General features: G+C 39.3%; 2 protein-coding genes across 7 annotated transcripts in view; one reads left to right on the top strand and one right to left on the bottom strand.

Moving 5' to 3' along the window:
* Window positions 1-3,487: 3,487 nt before the first annotated feature.
* The window catches only part of LIMS2 (LIM zinc finger domain containing 2), a 51,016-nt gene continuing 31,268 nt past the window's right edge, over window positions 3,488-23,235 (top strand). For 5 of the 6 annotated variants that reach the window (XR_004842101.1, XM_035894989.1, XM_035894987.1 and 2 more), the window contains exons 1-4: window positions 5,768-5,883; window positions 13,731-13,890; window positions 14,714-14,780; window positions 15,096-15,216. Coding sequence is in view for 5 of the 6 variants with exons in the window: in XM_035894989.1 (XP_035750882.1) it covers window positions 13,735-13,890; window positions 14,714-14,780; window positions 15,096-15,216 (344 nt within the window). In the remaining variant the exon portion in view is untranslated. Of the gene's footprint in view, window positions 3,510-5,767; window positions 5,884-13,730; window positions 13,891-14,713; window positions 14,781-15,095; window positions 15,217-23,235 lie in introns of those variants that run through there. The other variant, XM_035894990.1, reaches the window with a different exon arrangement.
* Window positions 15,759-22,890, bottom strand: GPR17 (G protein-coupled receptor 17). The gene is made up of 2 exons (XM_009639499.2): window positions 22,753-22,890; window positions 15,759-18,462 (listed from the first exon to the last, which is right to left on the bottom strand). Exon 2 carries the CDS (start codon window positions 18,422-18,424, stop codon window positions 17,390-17,392), a length of 1,035 nt encoding a protein of 344 aa, XP_009637794.1. The 5' UTR covers window positions 18,425-18,462; window positions 22,753-22,890; the 3' UTR covers window positions 15,759-17,389.

Here is a 23,235-nt window from a genome sequence, read left to right as displayed (position 1 = left end):
CGGAGAAGGAGGCTTGTCTCCTGTGAGGTTCGGGCGGAGCGGGGCACGCTGCGGCCGGGGGCGGCTCCGTGCGAGGGTAGAGTGGGAAACCTGACCTCCTGGAAGAGCAGAGCTGCTCCGCTGTGCCTTACCCCTGCCGGAGCCGTGTCTGCCCAGCAGCCAGGCTCCCTGCAGCCGGGTGGCGTTGCTCAGGCGCTGGCAGCCTGCTCCCGCCGTGCCCCGCACCGCCACGCTTCGCGGCCCTTCTGCCCCTCTGCCCACGCATTCAGTCTCCTTCGGGCTGGCCTTGGAGTTCATGTTCCAAGAGCTGTTTAAATCTGGAGCTTGATTCTCCTCCTGCGCTGCCTGACACTGCATAACTCTGTCAAGTCACATAATTGGCAGATGTAAATGAGAAAAGCAGTGGGGAAAGCATTTACTGGCATCTTCCAAGGGTTTGCACAAATGCTTTAGTGTCTCCCATCGTTTTGTTCTCCCATCTGTAAAATAAAACCCAGGCGTTATAAAGCAGGTCATGAAAATAAGCTTGCTTTTGTAAAATGTTTTGAAGATGAAAAGCATGAAGAAGTAATGCTAAAATTAGTAGGGTGCCTTTATTAGGATAGTCATCCTCCTGAATTCTGCTATCACTGTAATCCTGAAGCATTGCCCTTCATGACTCTGAATACTGAAACGGATCTGGAGTAGTTTCTGTATAAGTATTCATTTTTCTTTTGTATAAGGTCTTGATGTTTGTATTATGCAGCTGCTTAGGATTATTCGATGTAGATCATGTTTTGTGGGTTAGGTATAAGAACATGCTGAATAACTGTTGTAGCTGCATCTGTGATTTGGGTGAGTTATTTTTGCTTTCTGTGATGACAAATTGATGGGTGGTTCTATATGCTCAAAACACTCCAGTTTTTTGCCCCCTGTCTTTAGATTACTTTGTCTTTTCTATCTTAATGGTCCCTTTTTTGTTCTTCTGCCATGTGAAATAGGTGTGTGTTTACAAGTTTACATTCATTTCCTTATAACTAGAGGAAGACTCAAAGAGCCTTAAATGTTTACAGGTCACAGGTACCCATGCAGCTACTAAATGAGGACAAGACTGATGGGAAGAACTGTGGCTGTATGAACCCAGCTGATTTTATTTTTATAGAATTGTGGTGTAGTACTGTTTAGAATGACATGTTTACCTCAGGTGAAATCACTCAGCTGCAGAGGACAGTGGGAAATGCCTGCAGACAGTAATCTTTGTTGTCTTCTCTCCATGCTTCCTCAGAAACCTGCCTGTTAAGGTACAGCACTGTATTCAGTGCGAAGCTCTGATGTGAAGCGCGAGGCTTGGTGGAGAGTTCCAAAGTAGTTGAGGCACTGCTGAGTGTGTAGTTCTTCAAACTAATGCAGGATTTCTGTCTCCTTTTCCTCAGATGTATTTCCGAGGCGTGTTAAAATGAGCAGGCATAGGCTTTAGCTTTTGAAAAGTGAATGCAAGTGTTATTTAACTTTGTCAGAAATGTTTGTCCTGGAAAGTTTGTCAGCTATGAAAATTTCTAAATTTCTGTCTGCTGTTATTCATAGGACAGAATGATTAACTGTTCTATCAGTTTATAACTTTTTCCTCGGTAATAGTATAATCCATTTAGGGTAGCAGTTTCCGAGCAAAACAAAACCTGTACTTTTTGGTGTCTGTGAAATGTTGCACTGCTCAGCACCTTGCGGGACTGATGCTATTTGAGAAGCAATGTGTTTAGTGTTGTTTTCAGGCTAAGACAAACTCCTAAATCACTAGAAAGAGTTCAGCATGGAGAATATACTTCCTTAGATCCACCTACAGGTCACCCTACTGAACTGTGGCCAGGTGTTGTTCGATGATTGTTATGTGGTACTTAAAATCTGTTGACATTATCTTATCAAATGTTCTCCAGCTTTTGAGATTCGGGGTTTTCAGGGTTCCGGAAGGAGATGAACTGTTTCACAGCTGGAGCATCCCCACAATATCAATAAATGGGAACTTTCCAGAGCCAGGAACATGACATAAATGTGCCTTTGGTCTTGAAACTGTTGACACAGGGAAGAGAATGATTTTCTTGTGTTATGGTGTGTTAAAGTGAGGAAGACTGGAGAACATGAAGTGCTGACACATTATTCTTTTTCACTCACCTTTTTTGTCAAATAGAAACACAAAAGGACTCACTTCTAGGTACTGTGATTACTGATGCATTATTAGTAATTAAGATAGATGAAAAGTAACTCCATTTTCATTTATAAGTGTTTTGTCCCATTTAGCTGCAGAGGGTGTCTCCTGAATTTAAATAGCTGCAGTAATTTGATTTACTGATTTTTAGCATTAGGGAAAAATATAATTCCAGCAAATACAAAGAAAGATGTGCAGTTCTATGTAATCATAGTAGAAAATTATTAAAAATAGGTGACTATTTAGCAAATGAATTTCAAATATTACACTTATAATGAGTTACATTGTTACAATCTAATGTTTGTGTTTTGTTAGAGAAAACTGACAAGTAGATCATTGGCATTTGCAAATACTAATTATGACTGACATGTCTTGGCTGAGCTATTTTATTTCTCTGTGTCTTGACTAAAGTGGCCGTTATAGTCCCCAATTCCAAGAGCAGTCTGTGGTGTAAAGGATGCTGTTAACTTTAAAAAAAAATCACCCTTTCTTGGATTATATTTGTTCCAACTTAGACCCAAAGGTAATAAGACAGAAAGAAGTTAAAAGAAAATTATATGTATTTTACTTTTGTTAAGTTACATGTTGTTTAACTACATTTGGAAATAAACTCGGTATAAGAGATAAAGTGTTAGATAAAGGCTGCTTAGAAACATACTATTTTTTCTGTATTTTGTAGTGTTGAGAAATAAAATTTATGTGATTTTTGATGCCTTTAGAAGTATACTATGGTACTTCCTTACCAATAAATAAGTGAGGACTGCTTCTATAATTCATACTCGATGTGTTTAGTCCATTCCTCCATTTTGACTTTTGCCTTTTCAAGGATTGTTGGCTTTTGAGGGGGGTGGTTTGGTGGTTGGTTTTTTGCTACTCTGTTTTGCCCCGTTTTCTTTGTTGTTTGTGATGGACTTATTCCTAAGAAAGAGGATCAGTGAATGACCAATGAACATTGTCAAATGCCCAAAGTAGAAAATAAACCAAAATTGAAGATAATTTCTTTTAAGACTTTACTGTTGTGGTATTGATTAGAAAACATAAAGGTAAAAAAATCCTGTGCTGTTTTATATTGCTTTTAGAAATTAATCTAATACAAAGCCCAAGGAAAATGTTTCCTAAATGCATGTTTCAGGGCATAAAATACAAAGCCTAAGGAAAAATGTTTCCTAAATGCATGTTTCAGGGCATAATTATTTTTGTAAGAAATTTTTCTTATCACTGTATTTGGTCTAATTGGGATCTGGATACGCCTATGTACTTCCTGCAGTCAACAAAAGAAGAACAGCTGCATTTACAGATACGCTTATTGATTGTTCCTAATCCAGTTGAGGTAAGAAATTAGAGTATATTATTTTCGAATATCCTAACTTTTGACTAGATGCTTTTTAATTTAGTAGAGAGCTCCTGCTGTGCATGTGCTCCATTTTATGAAGCAATTGCAAGCAAAATGGTTTGGAGGAGGCAGAGGGAATATAGAGGTTGATAGTATTAAGAAGGGTTATTGGCGCTGACTAGAAAGTACCTGCATCAAACTAAGAGATGTCTCATCTCCCTGAGTTATAAGCAGCCGTTTCTACTTTGCTAGGTTGACAAATGTGGTTTTAACGTTACTATCTTTCATGTACATCTGCTCTCTGAGGCTCTGTAGATAAATTTTAACTTGTTGGAAGGTCTGTAGTAATCTTTTCTGGGAACATCTGGATGCTTCTCTAAGGAGAACTACGTGTTAATGCCTAAAAGAAGTCTAGCTGCTTTCTTCTCTGCAAAAGTAACCAGCTGTAAGATTTTGGCATTGACCCTGTCTTTTAAAAGCAGTCTGTCAAGAGGGAAAAAAACCAAACCCATGCATCTTCACTCTTCATGCGCAAGGCAGCAAGAAAGGAACAAGTGAGGGATCTTGTTTTGAGGGATGGGAAGGCAGGATGGTTATTGTTTTGCTGTTTTTTTCCTTCAATCCTCTCATCTTCCCTTTTGAAGGAGAGAGTCATACTTTTCTGTGGAAAGTGGTTATTTGAAAACCAATAAAATCATGTTGTATGAGTCAGAAGGGTAAAAGCTTAGGTGGTTGAGAGAGGAGATTTTTAGCCAGATTGCTTCAGTTTAAAGGAGATTAATGTTGCGGTGATTTAATATGTTGCTTTGTGCTAGAAGTAAAAACGTGATTTAATATTACATTTAAAAAGTGGTTTATTGCTCTAAAATTTAAAAGGTCAGCAAAATCACCCAGTATGGAGGACTTTTTTCTTCAGTTCCATTTACATCATAAAGTAGAAATGGATAAAGCACACATGCAATGTGAAAGAGATGAAAGTGGCAGATTGCTGTCAGAGGGCAGGAGCCTGGAACTCCCAGCGAAATGTGGGGTGAATTGTAGATTTTGAGGTTACTGATTTCTGGTTTTGAAAGTATGATGTTCTTTATTTGTGCCTGTTCTGCTGGGTCCCAGTAAACCCTTCTGTTTTCTTCAAAGGACAGAAGGGATCTCTGCTGCTTAACACTCACAGAACTTACGAAGTCATCACTTCTACTTCTCTCATTTTTTTTTCCCTCTATAGCTTGCCAGGCTGTAGTCATGGAATATATTTCACTCTCATGCTACAAAAATCCTCATTTTTTTATAAGGTACTAAAATATAATTTAGAAAATAAAAAATAATGACTCCTGAGATGTTTTTCATGGCGATGCTGATCAAATGACACTGACTCCGATGCTCACATGCTGCACTCCTTTCCCTTTGTTCTCTTAAAAACTTACATCTGTATTCTCAAATTTTTACTCTTTTTCTACCCCCCTACCCTGGCCCAAGCCATTTGTGCTGTGTGAGCCTCTTTCTCTCTCGAAGGGGTGGGTGGAGAGGGGGAGTGTTAGTAAGGGCCCTGTTCAGTTCCCATCAGAGAGCTCTGGAGGCTGGAATGCCAAGTATGTTCCTTCTCTCTGCTTCCTGACCCTCCGCTGCATGCCACTTCTGCAGGCTGGAGTGTGTCCGGAGAGCAACAGTCTTCATGGTTTTGTTTCTTGGAATATGCTTTATCCAAATGGAAGGACCAGTTCTGTTGTTTGCAGTATGCTTAAGACATTGTGTGATGCAGCAGCCTGCAGGGAACCACCTTAGAGATGCCAGGGTCAGATACGGATCTGCGGTGAAGTGTTCAGTGTAATAGTAATCTATTTTGCTTTTCTGTATTTCTCTGTTGCTTTGATCAGAAAGTCTTCTTGAATTAAGTGCATTAATTATGTGAAGAGTCAGGATTATTTTTTTAATCTCACTTAGGAAATTTATACAGATACATTATGCAAGTCTAACACATAACGAGTTGATGTAGACTCCCTCCTAGTGTGCTGGCTTAAATAGGTAATTACTAGGGGAATACAGGAAAGAGGTTGTCTGATCTTTAAGACTGTAGCAGAATGGCAGATGAATTGTAAGAAACAATGCTCGAGCAGGGGTCTATGCATTCTGCTTTAGCTCTTCTAAAATGTAAAGGCAACTCCCAAAAGGAAGGTGACTCATTGAATATCAGTGTCGCTAGTGTTCGCTCCAGTTGTCTCTCTGCATTCCCCTTCACAGTGGTATTGGGTGCCATGGCTGGCCTGAGACTTCGGGGGCTGGCATCCTCCAAACTGTATCAACGCCGGCAGGATCGGCTAAGTGGCACAGGGTCACTCCTGAGCAACAGGACAGATACAGCAGCTGGGATACATGGGTATGTCTCTGAGATGAAGGGATTGATATTGTTGAAGCATTTTCCAGGATTTGATAGATGTTGGGTTTTGGTGGTGGGGCTGTTTTATTTAAAGCAGGAATTGTCTGCACACAGCCAGAGGGGATGAAGTCTGTTTATTTTCGTTTCCAAGTGGATTACGAAGGAAAGGACTTTCCTGATGAGGAAGCTTTCAGTTTTTAACAATAACAGGAAAGCAACAATGGAGAACCTTTCCCGTTTTGAAGCGCTGTACTAGACTATTCAGAACCAACATTACTGTTAGTCTTTTTAATGGTGAAGTATTTAGGCACTGTGGGAATAAAGAAACGGTGAAATGCAGTAATTTTTCAAAATGCTCATAAAATTATATTGTTACTTGATTTTTAAGGGCTTAGTTGTCCATTTCTTCACCTATACTGTTAATGGCAAGCTAGTTGATTTTAGGTTTTGTAAATAACTCCAGTCCAGCAGAAATTGAAGCTTTGAGTATAGCTGCTTCTTGAGATTATTTAGAATACATCCACCAAAGCTTCTTAAATCTGCCCAGACAGTTCCACTGCTTGATTTGATAATTGCTTTTCCTGTGTTTCAGATTATTATTATTATTTTACTTCTCAAGTTTCATTGAAGTTCATTTTGGCTGGGAGAGAAATTAACAGGAATTAAATATAATTTGGTTTCTTGCATTTTGGGAGAACTGTGAGCTGCTGCAGCAGCAATATGGGACCTGAACTCTGTCACTGGGGAGAGCAGTGAGCATGCAGGAGAGGAGATTGTTTTCTAGCAGTTAGTTGTTTTGAATTTCAGTCTTTTCTTAGCTGGAGATAGATGTGATGCTTGCCTGTGATTGAGTAATTGGTTTGGCTTCTCAGTTTGAACTGTGGATCCGTCACCAGAGCCCTACTTTTCCCACTGTTTTCCTTTTAGCCTATAGCTATTAGTGGATAATTTTTCTTTTTTTCCGACACAAAGCTGCGGGCATGAGTGTATGAGAATTTCATAAGGAGCAGTAGTAAAAGAAATTTTGATGCCTTTGAGTGGAGAGGATGCTGTTCAGGAAGAGTGAGAAGTGTAGAAGGGACTGGTGGGAGAAAAGCGAAGCATTGAAAAAGCAGCAGTGGAACACAAACAGCAGATTGTGAACTGAAGACAGGAAATATTTTTTCCTCCATTATTTCCAATTATTATTTCCAATATATTTTTCTGAGTTTGTAAACACAACATTTTTCAAGCCTTGATTTTGATATTTTAAACTGGAGTTTAAAACTCTCTCTTAAGTAGATGTACTTAATCCGCTACGCAGAAGGAATGCCCTTTTCTAAACAGCATGTTTATAGTACTCAGCACTACACTAGTATGGTTTTGCAGGAGAATAAGGTTAGTTCTCGTTTGCCTTCTATGTCAGCTGGATTTCGGGAGCTGGCGCTTGGTGTTTGGAAAATGCTTATCTCTGAGATCTCTCTTTTTAAACCTATGCTATTAAGTGTGCTGTATGAGGCAGCTAGAGGGGGTGATCGGGGCAGCACTGGCATAGCGTTGCTGGCAGTAATGGTTCTCCAAATGTACTGCATCGGGCTTAGGCACATTAGCAAGTCTAAGAAGAGTGGGGAGCTCTCTCTGAAGCCGAGCATAGCTAAGACTATTGGGATCTGCTGCTAGGCAGGAGAATGCTCAGGGGCTGATCCTGCACTGTGTTGAAGGAGAGAGGCTGTGCACGTATTGCTGTGGTGACGCATGTACAGAGTGAGGCAAACCAGGCCTGCATATAAACTATGTGCTGGCAGAGTATTTAATAAGGCCAAGCAGGCTAAAAAGAAATATTTTTTTGCAGCTCCTGGAGTGATTTAGGAGGAAAATATCACGTAAAATTGATAAATTTTTCATGTTGTAGTTCTTGAAGCAAAGTAAACATCAAGCCACGTATTCTGGATTTACTCAGCAGATGACAGTACTGAAGATTACAATCTGTTTGGGAATTTTGTCTCCTGAATTATTTGTATTTCATCCACAGTTTTTGAGCTACTGATAATTTTTGCTTCTCCCTCCCGATAGGTCCTGATAGTTTATTATCCTTCAGGCAAATGAGAGTAATCCAAAAGCTAGTTGGTGATGATTGGTGAACACATTTGGGAATGAACTGTTCTATCAGTGCTGTAAACAAACAACACATTTAGGGACATGGTTTAGTGGTAGGATGGCAGGGTTAGTTTAAAGGTTGGACTTAATGATCTTAAAGGTCTTTTCCAACCAAAGTGATTCTATGATTCTATGATTTAACTCCCTTGAGATAATGGAAGTGAAGAAGAGAAAGATTAAATCTGTGTAAGAAGATATTATCAAATAGACATTGTGGGTCAAGTGGTAATAAAATCTCGATAATGAAAGGGTGGTTTTCCTATATAAGATGTATAATCTGTTCAAAACCTGTATGTTTCTTTACATTGCTGATGTTTCCCTGGGCTGAGTGGACACTGCTAAATGTGTGTGTCTTTTTAAGTAATTGGTCATGGTTTACTGGAATTAAGTCTTGCATTGCGTTGAGAGGGACTACCAAGTACCCATGGCATAGGATTTTTTTTTGTGTGAATAGTGACAGACTTCCATTGCTGCTGCTGGTCTCAAAGGTCTACCAGATTGTGTCTTCCCCTGCAGGCCGACCGTACGGACATCGTATTCTGTTCCCAGCTAAAATGTGTGAAGGAGTGGAATTTTTTTTTAAAACCCTGGCTTCTACTAATAGCAAATTGCTGTTGCTGGTATGCCAAGGAGAAATGAGGAGCCATAAAGATTTTTTTCCATATTGTGACCATAGGTTGCCTTTGTATGTTTTCCCTAATTTTGGTTATCCCTGTGTGGTAAAGAGGAACAAAAAGTGTTCATTTATTTCATTGAAAGATTGGGGGCTGCATGGTTGAGGAAGATATGCTGAGAGAAACACTATTCATTTCTTATTTAGCCATCTGAAAAAACATTTAAATAGGGAATGAACTGAAAATTCAATGCAAGCAGAGGGAGAAATGCTGAAAATGTTAAGCTACACACATAGTTTTATCACATGCATGACAAATCATACACTGAACAAGTGGGATTTTTTTTTCCTCCAAAATTTTATGACAAGTCTAATAATAACCTTAAAGAAGTTAAATCAGTTTGGGAAAGTTGTCCAGATAAAAGTCAACTGCTATGAAGAGATTTTTGAAGAATGATAAGGGTAGTGGAGGGCTATTTTTCAGCAGAAGTTAGTGAACTGATACCCTTCCTCTTTTCTTTACATTAGTCATTGTCTGTGAAATGAATCATAAAGTCTGGTATTATCCCAGCAATTTAATTTTTTTTGTCTTTGGCAGCATTAAGGACTTCAAGCCACAAATCCTCAACCATGCTATGGGGATGGGAAGAAGCCCCTCTCCTGGAGTGCTCTGATTTTCAATCTTTGCTGGTGGCATCTATGATACAAGTGGTGACAGATTTCTAGGTTTTTGACTTTTCACTATCCTAGGCATCTGTGTGTGTATACATACTAGAAATTTCTATGTAAATGTTACCATATTATGATATTTTCTGTATGCACTAGTTTCTACTGGTAGACCAGAATGAGCAGAGAATACCTTTCTAGGATTCCCTAGCATAGGTACAGTGCCTGTCTGCTGAAGTTTGGGCAGTGCCTTTGGCTCTTTTATCTTGAAATGTTGCATTCCTTTCTTTTTGTAGTATCTGTAAGGTTTTTGGTCATATCTGTATTAAAGAAATTCTTCATTCAGCATTGTGATGAAGGAGAACTCTCTTTGACATGAGAAACAAAAAGCTTTCGAGAAAAGAAAACTGATTTTTTTGACTGGGCTTTTCTGTCGGAAGCACTCTTTGTGCCTGCAGTTCCTTTCTTGGACCTGATAGAGTCAGACCATTCATCTGTTCTCTGGGTTGTCTAGTTGTCTGGTTCATTTTGTCTTGCATCCATGTTCAAGATACTGGATTCTACTAATGCAAAGGCTGGAGCTCCTGTCTACTCTCTTAGCTGTGCAAGTATTAAGATTTGCTTTTTCTCCCTCAACCTGTCACTAGTGCTAGATCCCTGTGGACAAATGTTTTAAAAAAGGAGGTAACAGTGTAGAGGCTGTAGCATTTTAGCCAGCTTTCTTGGTATTTAAGTCCACCCATTTTTTTTTCTGTAGAAATACAGGCCAAATTTCCTGAGTCTGGATGAGAATATGATAATATGATATAAAAATATGACATTTGCTAGCCCAAATATATATGAAACCACTGGTTTTGGAAGATAGATCCATATTGCCTTTAGTGATATAAGAAGGTAAAATGCTTTCAAATCTTTCTATAGCACCCATACCAGTGGCACGGAATGGGTCTCCCAATTAAATTCCACTTCTTATAAAGGAGGAACCACTTGTTATAAAGAAGGAATTTTTCTCTTTTCCTTTTTTTTTTTTTTTTTTTTTCATTTGAGACCCATGCTGATACTTCATAGTAAAAAATTCTGAGAAGTCAAAAGCAGGAGAAACCCAGACCTAATTATAATGGTAAATAACTAATTTCTGTAAATTAGGCACTTTTACAAAGATAATTTGTTAAAGATACGGCACATAATGGTGAAAGTTTGGAAAAAGCATTGCTTGAGCCTGTATTTTTTGGGTTTCCGCAGGACAGGATAACTTCAGGATGTTGAACTGGTCATGTTTTAATAGCCTTTCCTGTCTTTGTCACCAGCTTATTGTTGGAACAGAAGAAGAGTCTGTATTTTACTGAATTGAAAAAGAAAATAAATCAGTGAGCAAACAAGAAGCACTCCATATTGAGGACTGTCCTGTATGGGATACTCAGATCTAAGTATCTTACAATTGACACAGCAAGTCAAATGCAAAATTACACAGCTAGGAGTCAGATGTTTTGCATCATGTGTCAGTAGGACAGTAAATAAACTCTTGGGACTTCTGATTTTCTCTTGCTTTTGCAAATGAATGGGGTAAATTAATTTTTTGAGAGTTAAAAATGTAATCCAAAGTTGTACTTCACGCTAAGGGAAGACAGTGAGAACACAGAACAATAGTGCATTTGACCTTCACTGGGAATTTCAGTTCCCCGATAGATCTTATATTGTTTAGAAGTTAGGGTTTACTGTGAAGTTACTCTGTCTTGACAGCCCTCACATGCTGGTTTCAGAACAGAGGCTCCTGAAAGCCTTATTCTTATGAGTGAGTCCCTACGTGTTCATTCTCTCTCTCGCCAGCACAGCCATGGGACTTGTGTCAGAATCTCTCCTAGGATAAATATACTCAGTAGCATTTGGTGTGAACTATCACACTCGTGAACTTGCTCTGTGTTTCATACAGGAGCATGGCTGTGCAGATTGCAGGCTGTAATCATTGCATAGTGCCGTTGTTTATGTGGCAGCTCTGTTCTTGCAGAGTTCAGCCAGCAGGTAGTTGGTCATGGCAGTGATGGGTTCTGTTCCTTCTCTAGAGTGCTGTTGAAGTCCATTTGCAGAAAGAAAAAAAAATCAATACTTTTTAAAAATGTTGATTTCTTGTTTATAAAGCAAAAAACCCAACAAACACAACCATAGATCATGCTTTGTTGTTAGTGTGTAGGGTGTAATACTTGCTGATGTGTAGGAAAATATGAGACTTGCTGGAACACTGTTTTGCCCGTTTTCTTCTGTAACCCAGAGGAGCTTTTTCACTGTTGACAACATGAGGCTTTCTTAATCGTGGCTGTTGGCTAGCTCAAGTCTTGGAAATCAGGCATCAATTTTTTCAAGAGGGAAAAAAATACTTGATGTGGTGATTTTCAAGTCCTGGTACAGATTTGCATGATGTAACTGAAAGAGTAGTGATTGAAAACTAAGCCTATTAGGTCTCTCAGCTTTGCTGCAAACACTGGTGTTTTTGTGTTGACCTATTTCTTTGGTACTCTGTGAGGATAAAAAAGTTTTTTTTAACCTATGTTATCTAGTTTATGAAATGACAGGATTTCCTGCTTGTCCATAATTCTGGTCCATGTCTGCTTTTAAAGCTCCTTCATACTGCAATAAGGAAACAAATTGTAACAAATTTCTGCTAAATCGATACTCCATTCTCGAAATTATTAACCAGCTCCCTTGGTCTTTGCCAGCCTTGGAATTGCAGTGGTAGAAAGTAAGTATATTTTAACTGAGTGGTCACTCCAGGTCACAGCACAGGATATTTGTCCAGGCTGCAGATGCGATACCTTTGGCTCAGCTGAGCCAGCTGAAGCACAGGCTGGTTTTGTTGCCTCAGGAGGATGAGACTCCATTCTCGAAATTATTAACCAGCTCCCTTGGTCTTTGCCAGCCTTGGAATTGCAGTGGTAGAAAGTAAGTATATTTTAACTGAGTGGTCACTCCAGGTCACAGCACAGGATATTTGTCCAGGCTGCAGATGCGATACCTTTGGCTCAGCTGAGCCAGCTGAAGCACAGGCTGGTTTTGTTGCCTCAGGAGGATGAGGCTGCTTGCTGCCTGCGCTGCTGCCTGCGCTGCTGCCTGCTTTGCTGCCTGCTCGTCTAGTTGCACTCAGAGCATGAAGCCCTGGAATACAAATGGTGGCGTGTTTTTGTTGGAGTGCCTCTGACCAGAGGAAAGAGAATCTTCTGCTACTGGAACATGCTTACTGAATTACTGTTCTCTAAGAGGTGTGGAAAGCAGCATGTCAAGTTACACAAGTAACACTAACAATGGAAATTCAGTTCAAAGTAGCTCTGAATATGAAAAGAAAGAAAAAAACAACTTTTACACCAAGCTATCTTTCATTTTACATACACGTTATGTGGAAAACTACTACACAAATATTTCAGAGATTCTAAAGATGCTGGAAATTTTTTATACTCCCACCTATAAAACTGCTATTTTTCCAATCATAGAATTCAGAAGGTGCCCAGAAGGCATAAAAGTTTTTCTATATCTAGATGTGTAATAATATTGAATTTTTGTATTATTGGATAGTCTGGTGGTTAAAAAAAAATCACACTGCAACAAGAAACAGATTCCTTATAATTATTCCCTCCCTGTTTGGACATGCGATATACAATTTCAAAACTGCATTCTGTTAGTAGGGAGAGAATTTAGATTACCATGGTGGCAAGCATGAAAATTTTGTGAAAGAGGTTAGGGTCATTCTGCATTTTAGGATAGATGGGGGAAATGTCCTACATGATTTGTGTGTGTGGTTTTGGGGTTTTTTTAGCCTCACTTTCTGAGGAAATGAATCTGATGTATTTGCTAAGCCAGCCAGCCAGACTTCTCTCTTCCCATACCTTTTTAACACTTTGATAGTTTCAACTAATTTGTCATGAAGACAGAGACATTGTATGCAATTATTTTCCATTTGTGCACATAAACTGCTGGGTAGAGGGGGAAATGCCCTGTTAATTCCTACAGTGAAGGGCAGGCTGCAGTGGGATATCAGTGCTTATTACACACAGAAAATCCTCGGAGGTGCATATCCTGTGACCAGAAATCCCAAGATGTCAGGATCATTGTGTTTGCTGATCTTTGAACTACTGGCTTACTTAAAATTGTGTATATCTGGTACGAGCTATTAGCAGGATCACATAATGGGGTAAAAGACTGGTGAAGCAGCCAAAAGCGTGCAATAGGTTAAGTCTGCTATATGAGCTCATTCTATTATTTCTAACTGATGTCAGTGCTGAATTGACTCATTGGTCTTTTTTTTTTTTTTTTTTTTTTTCATGTAAAAGGGAGTTTAAAGAGGCGGAACTGTGTTTATAGATGTTGGGGAAACTTGGATGATATGATTATATTCATATGATTGTCTGTGACATTGCTCATGTTCTTACTCTTGTCTTTATTCCAGTAATATGTCTGATGCTCTTGCAAATGCAGTGTGTGAACGCTGCCAGACTCGGTTTGATCCTGCAGAGAGGATTGTGAACAGCAATGGGGAGCTCTATCATGAAAACTGCTTCGTCTGCGCTCAGTGTTTTCGTCAGTTCCCAGATGGACTTTTTTATGAGGTGAGGTCTCACACCATAAGAGAAGAGAAATAGCTCCATTAAAACAGGAGGAATTAGGTAAAAATTCTGGCAGAAATACAAATTTCTGTCTTTCTTGCGTGTTTAATTTCTTAGCCCTAAACCTTTGTTGCTATTTTTTTGAGGGGCTTCCAACTTAATTTCCTTTTTTTTTTCTTCTCACATACTCTTTCCTATAAATCAGTAACAACAAAAACTGTGTGCTTACTCTTCGGGCAAGAGGCATTTCAAAAAGAAAATAGAAAATGTTTCTTAATATTTCATTAGACATTAGTGAATTTTTGTCTTTATTTTTATACATTTTGTACCAAACTTTTCCGACTGGACAACTGAAATTGGTGGATCCATTTAAAATGAGGTTGAAATATTTTTACAGAATATGTGCAAGCACATATTTTGAGTAACATGTTATCTTAAACATGCTGCATTCTTAATTTGCCACGAGTTTTAGCCTTGTGTAGGAGAAGTAGTTCTGAATTACATGAGTAAAAAAAAAAAAACTAAAGCAAAAATGAAATGAAAGCCAACTATAGGAAAATGGCTTTGGATGCTTCAAGATTTTTATTGTCTTGTGCAGCACTGCTATTAATTTAACTGTTTGCTACACAAATTCACCATGAGGCTGAAGCCATATCTGGGTATTTCTTGAAGAAAAATACTTAAAAACAGGTGAGAGGAGCTAGAACTGGAGAGCTTGACTGACCTTGACTAATTGGTCATTTCAATAGAAAATCATGCTGAACTATCATAAGAGCAGTTCATTCAGTTATTCATGAGGGCTCCTTCTCTCTTGTTTTGTTCACAGTTTGAAGGTCGGAAGTACTGTGAGCATGACTTTCAGATGCTGTTTGCTCCTTGCTGCGGGGAATGTGGTAAGATGTGGTGCATGTCAACACTGTGGGGTAACAGGTACAGGGCTGTGCAAACGTCCCAGCACTGCAGTGACATCCAGCCCTGGCCTGGGATTGTTAAGGTCATTTTAAGGAGCAGGAGCTCTGGAGGAAAACAAAGTATGATACCAACAGTGATTTGGGGTATCCTGGCTGTGGGAATAATTGGTTTTTTTTTTTTCAAAGTTAAACTGTAATAGTTCTTGTGGAATTAAAGTGGAAGGATTATGAAGGGCAGTAGACTTTTGATAAGACTGTTTTCTGCATGCATCTCAAGGTGTTGCTTTCCTTTTGCAGGTGAGTTCATTATTGGGCGTGTTATCAAGGCAATGAACAATAACTGGCACCCAGAATGTTTCCGCTGTGAGCTCTGTGATGTAGCACTTGCTGACCTGGGTTTTGTGAAGAATGCTGGCAGGTAAGATAGAGCAGGAGCTCTGAAAGCTTTATCAGTATGTTATTGGTATAGTAGTGAGATGTTGAGAGTGGCTAGTTAGTCGTACACTGAGAGGTAAACTTGAAAAGGTACAGAAGAGGTTTTAAGGAATAGCATGTTAAGAGATGGGAAATGGAATGAAGAACAGTGTTCTTCATCCAATGAAACACGTAGAAAGCAGAAACTCAAATTTTAGTAGCTAGTGGATGGGTTCTGGAAAAGAAAGGGATATCAGGGAGAAGGCTGAATAGCAAGTGAGAAAAAGGATCATGTGATCCTGGGCAGGCTATTTATCAAGTCAGCTGCTGAGCAGGAAATCAAGATATAGCAAAAGGCCAAGAGAATAACACGAGGATTACAGCAAAGCCTGTTCAGCATGTGATTCCCCTGGTCTTTGGAAATTTTTCTTTCTATATACAGAAATACAAAAATGAGTCCTAAAGGTTGATTAATGCATTTAATTAAGAATTAAGAAATAAAAACATAAAAGGGAACTTGTACAAAAGCATAACATGGTAAGAAAATAAAACAATCCAGCAGTTAGCAGAAAGTGGCACAATTCATGGTTAATTTCAGGCTTTCAGCTGTCTTGAGCAAAGCCTAGTAGTTTCCTAGAGTTTATATTCTCACTAACTAAATGGTAAAGAAGGGAAGGAAAGGTTATATACTTGCACCCTGTCCAGCAGGGAGTCCTCTCAACTGCCTCTTCTCTTCCATCCTGCACACAGCTTCTGTGCCTTAGTTTTTGGAGTTGGGCATAACTGATTTTCTTTTGACACCTGGGCTTGTTAGAATGGGCTGTTGTGATATCACCTAGGGTGTTTTGGAAAAGCAGTCAGGATTGAAGTAGTTCAAGCCAGATAAAGTATTTTTAATTTCATAATTTGTGGACCAAATCTAAAATGGTAAGGAGTTAATTCCCAAAAGCACAGAAAAGGGATATGCATGTGTATGTATCTGTAGATAAAAAATATAATTCACCCATCACATGATTTCCTATAATATTTATCTCCATAGAATAGAAGCAGTCTTCTAGTAAATATTATTGAAAACTCTTGGGTTCCTTTTCCCACTTCTCATTGTACCTGGTCTTCCCTAGTCTGCCTGCCATTTCCAGACATATTCCACTGGATGCATTTTATATCAGTGAGGATAGTTAAGATATCCCTACTTTACCTGTGGTGAAGGAATAGTTTTGCTAGGTAAGTCACAAAAAATAATCGTAAAACACCTCAAAGATAGGAATCTCTTCTGGACAAAGTAGACTTCACTTCTTCATATGCTTACTTTTCTTCACTTTTGCCATTTGGGTTCACATTTTTATGATTACTGAATTAGTAAAGATGAATGCTGTATTCCTAAACAGCCCTTTTCCATTCTTTAGTTTGAGGGTTATCAAGATATCTGAAGTTTTGCAGGGAACTATGTAAAAGAGGCAGTGTAGTAAATGTTGTTCAACCTCTGTCTGCAGCTTTGAGACAATGGCAGAGGGCAGATAGAAAAGCTAGTGCGAAGTTTGTGCTCTTCTCCAGCTCTGAATGCTGGGAAGAAGTAAAAAATTGTAAGCCCTGTCTCAATTCCAGTCTATGTTGGGTGCATTACAGCATTTTGGTCTTTTTTTCTTGCCACCATTTAGTACCAATTTTCTGTCTACTATGTATAAATGCTTTGAATTTGAAGATTTGAACAAGATGTGCAAGCATGCTCTCCTTTCATCAGGCAGGTCTATCTCAGGAGTGGGTCTGTACTGCTGACGCAATAAAAAATTTTAAAATAGGCTGTATGAATTGTGCAGAGGAAGAATCGTTACTGAATGCTTTGGGAATTAAGATGGGTTTTGTTTGGTTAGGGTTTTTTTAATGTCCATTTGATAGCCTCTTTGCTCCCTTCCCTATTCCTAAGTGTTCAGGCCTTGGTTTCACATCTTGGAAATCAGTAGAACTGTACTTGTGTTTGCAGTTTCAGTAAGACAAGAACATGTGATCTCTGTTGTCAGAGGGGTTCTTGCTCATTGCAGTCCCATAAAAAAACAACAGAACTTCCCTCCTCAGAATGAGTTTGACTCTGGATGGGCTATCTCACTGCATATTTGCACTCTCAGCTGATTTTGGTGGAATAGAACGTTCTTAAGTCGAAGCAGTGATAAGACTCGTGTTCACAGTTCAGATTTAGCACTTAGTGAGCTTTCATTTGTCTTACCCTCACATGTTTGAGGCAACATTACAGTCTTTTTAACACAAAACAGATTGCACAAAGCCTCACGGAATTTCTCAGCTACAAAAAAATACATGACTGGGTCAAAGGCACCATTTAGACTTGTGAGGCAGGAAGTGATGCGGTTACTGAGGGCTAGCATACGCTGCGTTTCACAGGAAGTTTTGGTCCCATTGTAATGGAGAATATAAATGTAGCGATTGACATGATAAGGTACAAAGCAAATCAGAAAGATCATCAGGACCATAACGATCATTTTGATAGCTTTTTCCTTCAGGTGTTTCTCAACTCTGTTCCCACTCTTCAGGCTTCGGATGATTAATAAGTAGCAAGTCACTGTAGTAACAAATGGGAAGGTGAATGCCACTGCTAAGGACACAAGGGCATGACGCGATGCCTTTTCTCTGTAGAGCTGCAGGCAGACGGTTGTGTTTTTCATCTCGACTGTCTGCACACTGAGCAGCAGAGGTGCCATTGCAACCCCAACTATAACCCATAGAAAGGCACATGCCAAATGGGCGTAAAGGGACCTGCGGAGCTTGATGGACTTCACAGGGTGCACAATGGCTAGGAAACGGTCAACGCTGATACACATGAGGAAGTAGATACTGGCATACATGTTGAGGTAAAAAAGGAAGCCAGTGAGTCTGCATGGGATCTCGCCAAATGGCCAATGATTTCCAGAAAAATGGTATACCAGCCGGGTGGGAAGTACTAGCACAAAGGACAGGTCAGCCACAGCAAGATGCATCAGGAAAACGTTGGCAGGTGTGCCTGACTTTTGGTCCCAGATGAAGAGCCAAAGAGCCAAGGCATTGCCGACAAAAGCCAGGATGAAGTCCAGGAAGTAGAAAGTGGCAAAAAAGATGTTCTCGAGGTGTGTCTCTTTGCCACATTGCTCTGATGTTTCCAAAGAGAAATTTGATTGACTTGAGCAATTGAAGAGTAAGTTTGAGGGATCTGCTGGGCTATTCATTTTTCACCACAGTTTTGAAGAAAAAAAACGCCAAAAACCTGAAAGAATTGAGACAGTATGTTACAAAAGAACCGGATTGTGTGAAGGGACAAAAAACCAAAACCCAACCCCAAAAAACCACACATGTAAATCAGTGATGTCTTCTGTTTGCTGATAGTGGTATTTAATGCGACAGGTCAGTCTGAGTTTAAACCCTTATATTAAAATTCTGAATACCTCCTGCTCAGCTGGGTTTTCCAGACCATTACTTCGTGTTGAAGGAACCACTATAAAGAACTAGCTAGCTGATTATGAGCTTGTTTCCAACCTGTGCTGAGATAAGTTGAATAACAGAGTAGTGAAATGCGTATGTGTCTGGTTAATGGAAGAATGGAAGTGGGTTCTGTATATCTAGTTAGAAATTATTATTTGCTATGTTTAATGTGAAAGCCTGATTCAGGACTGAAGAGCTTCTAATGAGTCAGCTTTTCGGAGCACAAGTATCTGTTGTAAGGTGACCTAGCTTAGAATTGTTCCTAGAAGAGGTGGAAGACAGGTCGGGTATTGTTGTTGTTAAAACAAAAAAAAGCTTTGAGAATGATTTTAGTCTAAAGTTCTGTATTTAAGGCGAATGCATCTAGTTCCAATACAGGAGGAAACTTTTCAGACAGGTAGCAGCATCTCATTTGAACAGCAGAAAGCACTGAATTGACTCAGAAAATACTAGTAATGCCCATGCTCTCAGTTACTTGTCAAAATGTCATCCTTCACTGCAGCTTTCTTCTTCTCCCAGCATAGCTCTCTCTCTTCCTCCCTCAAAAGCCTGAACTCCACTGTAGCTTATCCAGGGCCTTTTCCAAGTATCAGCTTAGTAAAACTGAGCTTAGCTTTGCCAGTCTCTTTGTGATCTGCAGGGTCCTGAACAGCATCAACAAAAAGTGGTAAGATTTTATGGGCACGTACCCATGACTTCTTTACACATATCTCATCTGTGAGTGTAGGTGGTAGGGAAAAGCAGGCAGGCTGTTTCAAGCATTGTTTCTGTTTCTTGAATTCCTCAGAGGTGTTACATTATGTGCAGTAGTACCTCCATTGTGTTCACTGCTGCGTTTTGTACTGATTGACCATTTCTCCATAATATTCAGTACATCTTTAAATATGTCAGTTTTCCTCTACTGAGATTAAAATGTTAAGATGGTTGCTGACATTGTTAGACAAAATTTTTAATCTCGGGCAGAAGCTATGCTATATGCTGACATCTTGCATCATTAAACAGTTGATCCAAGCCATTACACAATGCATTCAGCTTCCCAACAGAACTGATTATTCAGATGTGTAAAAATATTGGTGGCCAATCAAGACTGAAATGGGATTAAGAACAGAGCAATATATTGGGAAACGTAAACAAAATCCAAGGTAATTACCATATTTTGTTTGACAGCTGTCACTTTCAGGTGGACAGAAAACTACAATAGCTAGACATTAATATGCTGGACCACTTCTGTTTAGTTCACAGCTGAAGAGACAAAGGTCAACAGAAGGGAGACTGAATGAAATTCAGAAACTGAAATTTCTTCCTATGGCCACAGAGAGGCCTTCTTACTCCATGCATTGCCTAGATACCCTGCATGTTCACGGCACAAAAAAGACTCTAGGTTTGAGTGTATGAGTACTCACTGCCTACTGCTGGCTGCACGCTTCTTTGTGGTCCTAGAGATAGCAACAAATTATTATCTTGGAATTACTAGAAGTGCCTCTGCAAGGAAGACTATACAGCCCTTTTTTCCAAGAGACATTTTATCTATAAAAATAGGTATGAAATCTTGCTTTCTTGTACAAAAGGAAAATTCCCTGTTGCAGTTTTCCATGTGAAATTCCTGGGTTTGCAGAGGAGCCTGCAATTTTTGTTTCTAGTATTTATTTGTCCCTTCCAAAGTAAAACCTGCAAGTATTTTTGAACACAAGATTTTGAAGTTTGTGTGTGATAGTAATGTTGAATGCTGAAATACTTGTCCTCCCTAGATGGAATTAGTTTAAATATGTATTTTTCTATTGCATACCAAAGGAGAAATACAATGCGACCATGCCTTTTTACTGGCTGTTAATTTACAATGGTACCTATCACCTGATCTTGTGGCTATGTAGTCTTTTTTTGTGTCGGGCACTTTGTTTAAGTATGCTTTTCATCTGTGAAAAATGTCATCAGGTGATCTTTATGTACACATCTGTCAGTGATCAGGTCATCTGATGGCTAAGCATTACTCTATACATGGTTGTGATGCCACTGAGAAAACAGTAAATGCTGGCTTAGACTGGATGAAAAGGCAGAAGCAAGGGTCGTCTAATGGAATGGTCAGGGATTTCTCTTGTCTTAAAGATCATGATTTAAATCCATTCAGGAAGCAAAGCAGTAAGCAGACTTTTTCTCTGTTTACAAGGTAAATTCTAGGGGTTTAGCAGCATGGTATGTTGAACTGATTTTTGAGCTGATTTTCTAAGGAGGATCTTCGGGATTCAGATTCAGCTGAGTGTCAATGCCGAATTTGGTATACCCAAGACTTAAAAGTCGAGTTGTGTCCTTACTGATGGCAATGTTGAGTCTGCTGTTGATTTCTATCCTCACATGCTTTCACTGCAAAATACTGTGGGGTAGAGTAGAACGGAGAATGTCAGAGTTATCCAGAAGGCCAGTTATGTCTGTGTCAGGAAGGGAGAGGCTTAGAATTAATAATAAAATTGAAATAGATTCAGTCTTTTCAACTGAGTGCCTTCACAGGAGAGCTGCTGTTACCTAGTTTACTTTTTAGAGCAAGGTGAGGGGAGATATTTTTCATTGCCTGGTCAGAAATCATAGAAAAGGGAAGTGGTCCTCTTTCTAGTTTTGCTTAGGTTTTAAATTAGAAGGGAATTTTAATCAAGTTTTTAATTTATTATTTTTTTTTACAATTCTGTTTGTTGACATGAAAATTGTGTGTGGCACTTGAGTAGGTTAGGAAAAAAGCTGACATGTCACTAGAATTAATTGTTGAGCTTATTTTTAGAATTGATATGCTTTCAACAAAATGCTGCGAGTTTACAAAAAGAATAGTTCTTTGACAGTGTGTTCCGTAGACAGTGTGGAAAGACCTTTGCTGTTATTTACAGTTCTGCTTCTATTTTGCCTGGTTTTATCCTATCAATTTAAAATAAACGTTTTTAATTTTTAGTTTTATCTTTCTTTTTAGTTTGTTACACTTATAAAAAAACCCACTCAAAGTCCTAAAAATCTTGTTTTACCAGCCTGTATGAATGCTAAGAGCAAATCAGAAGACTTCCCAAATGCCCTAAAATGTGTAGTTTGTGCTCAGCTATATGGTACAAGAGGCTTTGACTCCACAGACAGAAAACTCCTTTAGGAGTCTGGCTCATTGTCCAATAATTTCCGCTTGGATTGCACTCTTGGTGTTGTGCGAATATTTAGTGATTTACATATTGCTAGACAGAGCACTATTCTGGAATGAGCCATTATCCCAGGCCTCCCAGGGCTGGGCTGTAATGGGGATGTCACTGCTCATTTGAAATGCATGCACACTGACCATATTTTATGCCCTGTTTCTTTTCTGCTGAGAAACAAGCAAGATAACAATCCACAAGGCTGTCAGTACAGACACAAGCTGATTACTCTTTCAGCAGCTGCTCTATCATTAATGAGACAATTAATAAGCAGAAGAAATATTTAGCTCATTGTAAGTTAGTTACCTGGCTAGCTTGGAGCTTTTGTTATAATGCCCACTGCAGATAAATTTGAACTATGTTTTAGGGTTTGTCATGGTTATCAGAAATTCCTGTTTCTTGCTCTCATCTAGAGCAGTTTCTAATTTGGGATTATGCTGGTTTCTGGGGTTTTATGATTATGGTTATAGTGTCTTGTCAAATAGCAGTGTCTCCTATCTTTTTACTGAAAGTTCTCTTCATTAGAAATAGTCCACTTCTGGCTGAAATTATTCTCCTGAAAATCACTCCCTGCTGAGCGTCCCACCCTTCAGCTGAAATACTTGTTTATTGTGAGCACCAAAGCAGTGTCAGAAAGCACTGGACATACCATATAACTGTCAGTTTTCCTGGCACAAATGGATGTACATTAGGTACAGAAGTTTGAAAACTTTTATGTTTTGGAAGACTGATGTAAAGAAGAGTGAGGAAATTATTCTTTGAAGTTCAAAAAAATGCTGCATTTTCTTAGTTTCAAACACTTCCATTATATTCATCTGCCTCCGTGCATGTGTCTTTCCACCTCACTGACACCAGCTAAAACTAACGCCGTTAGGAAGGCTCCTTCGTTATTCTGCTAACAGAAGTTTGTCTCTTACCTCTTTACAGTGCAGTCCTATGGGTGGAGTGTAGGGTCCTTTTTGGGAAAATCTCAAGGAACTCCTTCTGATAACAGCAAACCAAATAGAAGCAGCAATGGTGAAAACAACAAGATGATCCAAAAAGAGCACAGAGTGGCAGAGTTGCTGAGGGTGGAGAGGGGAGCCCCTCTATATAGTGTCCTTCTAGCTCTGATAGCGCATTATCTGCTCAGTCACACAACAGTGCAGGGGAGAGGACACTCCAGCATTGAAGAGCAGTCTTCATCCCAGCTGAGCTCTTGGCACTGGGGTTGCTGCTGCTGTTACAGATATGAATATACTGTATGAATATTCCAGTGTTCATGGTGCTTACTAAAGGCTGTTACTGAACTCCCAGCCGTGAACACAGACTTCTTGGAGTCCCCTGATTATTTTAGGAGGGTGGAGAGAAGCATTGTTTGGGGGAAGTCTGGTATTAATAGACACAACAGGACATTTCAG

This window comes from Egretta garzetta, unplaced genomic scaffold (assembly GCF_000687185.1).
Source record: "Egretta garzetta isolate BGI_Z169 unplaced genomic scaffold, ASM68718v1 scaffold775, whole genome shotgun sequence".
NCBI lineage: Eukaryota > Metazoa > Chordata > Aves > Pelecaniformes > Ardeidae > Egretta > Egretta garzetta.
The sequence above is the reverse complement of the archived record's forward strand: the minus strand, read 5'-3'. Positions and strand labels throughout refer to the sequence as shown.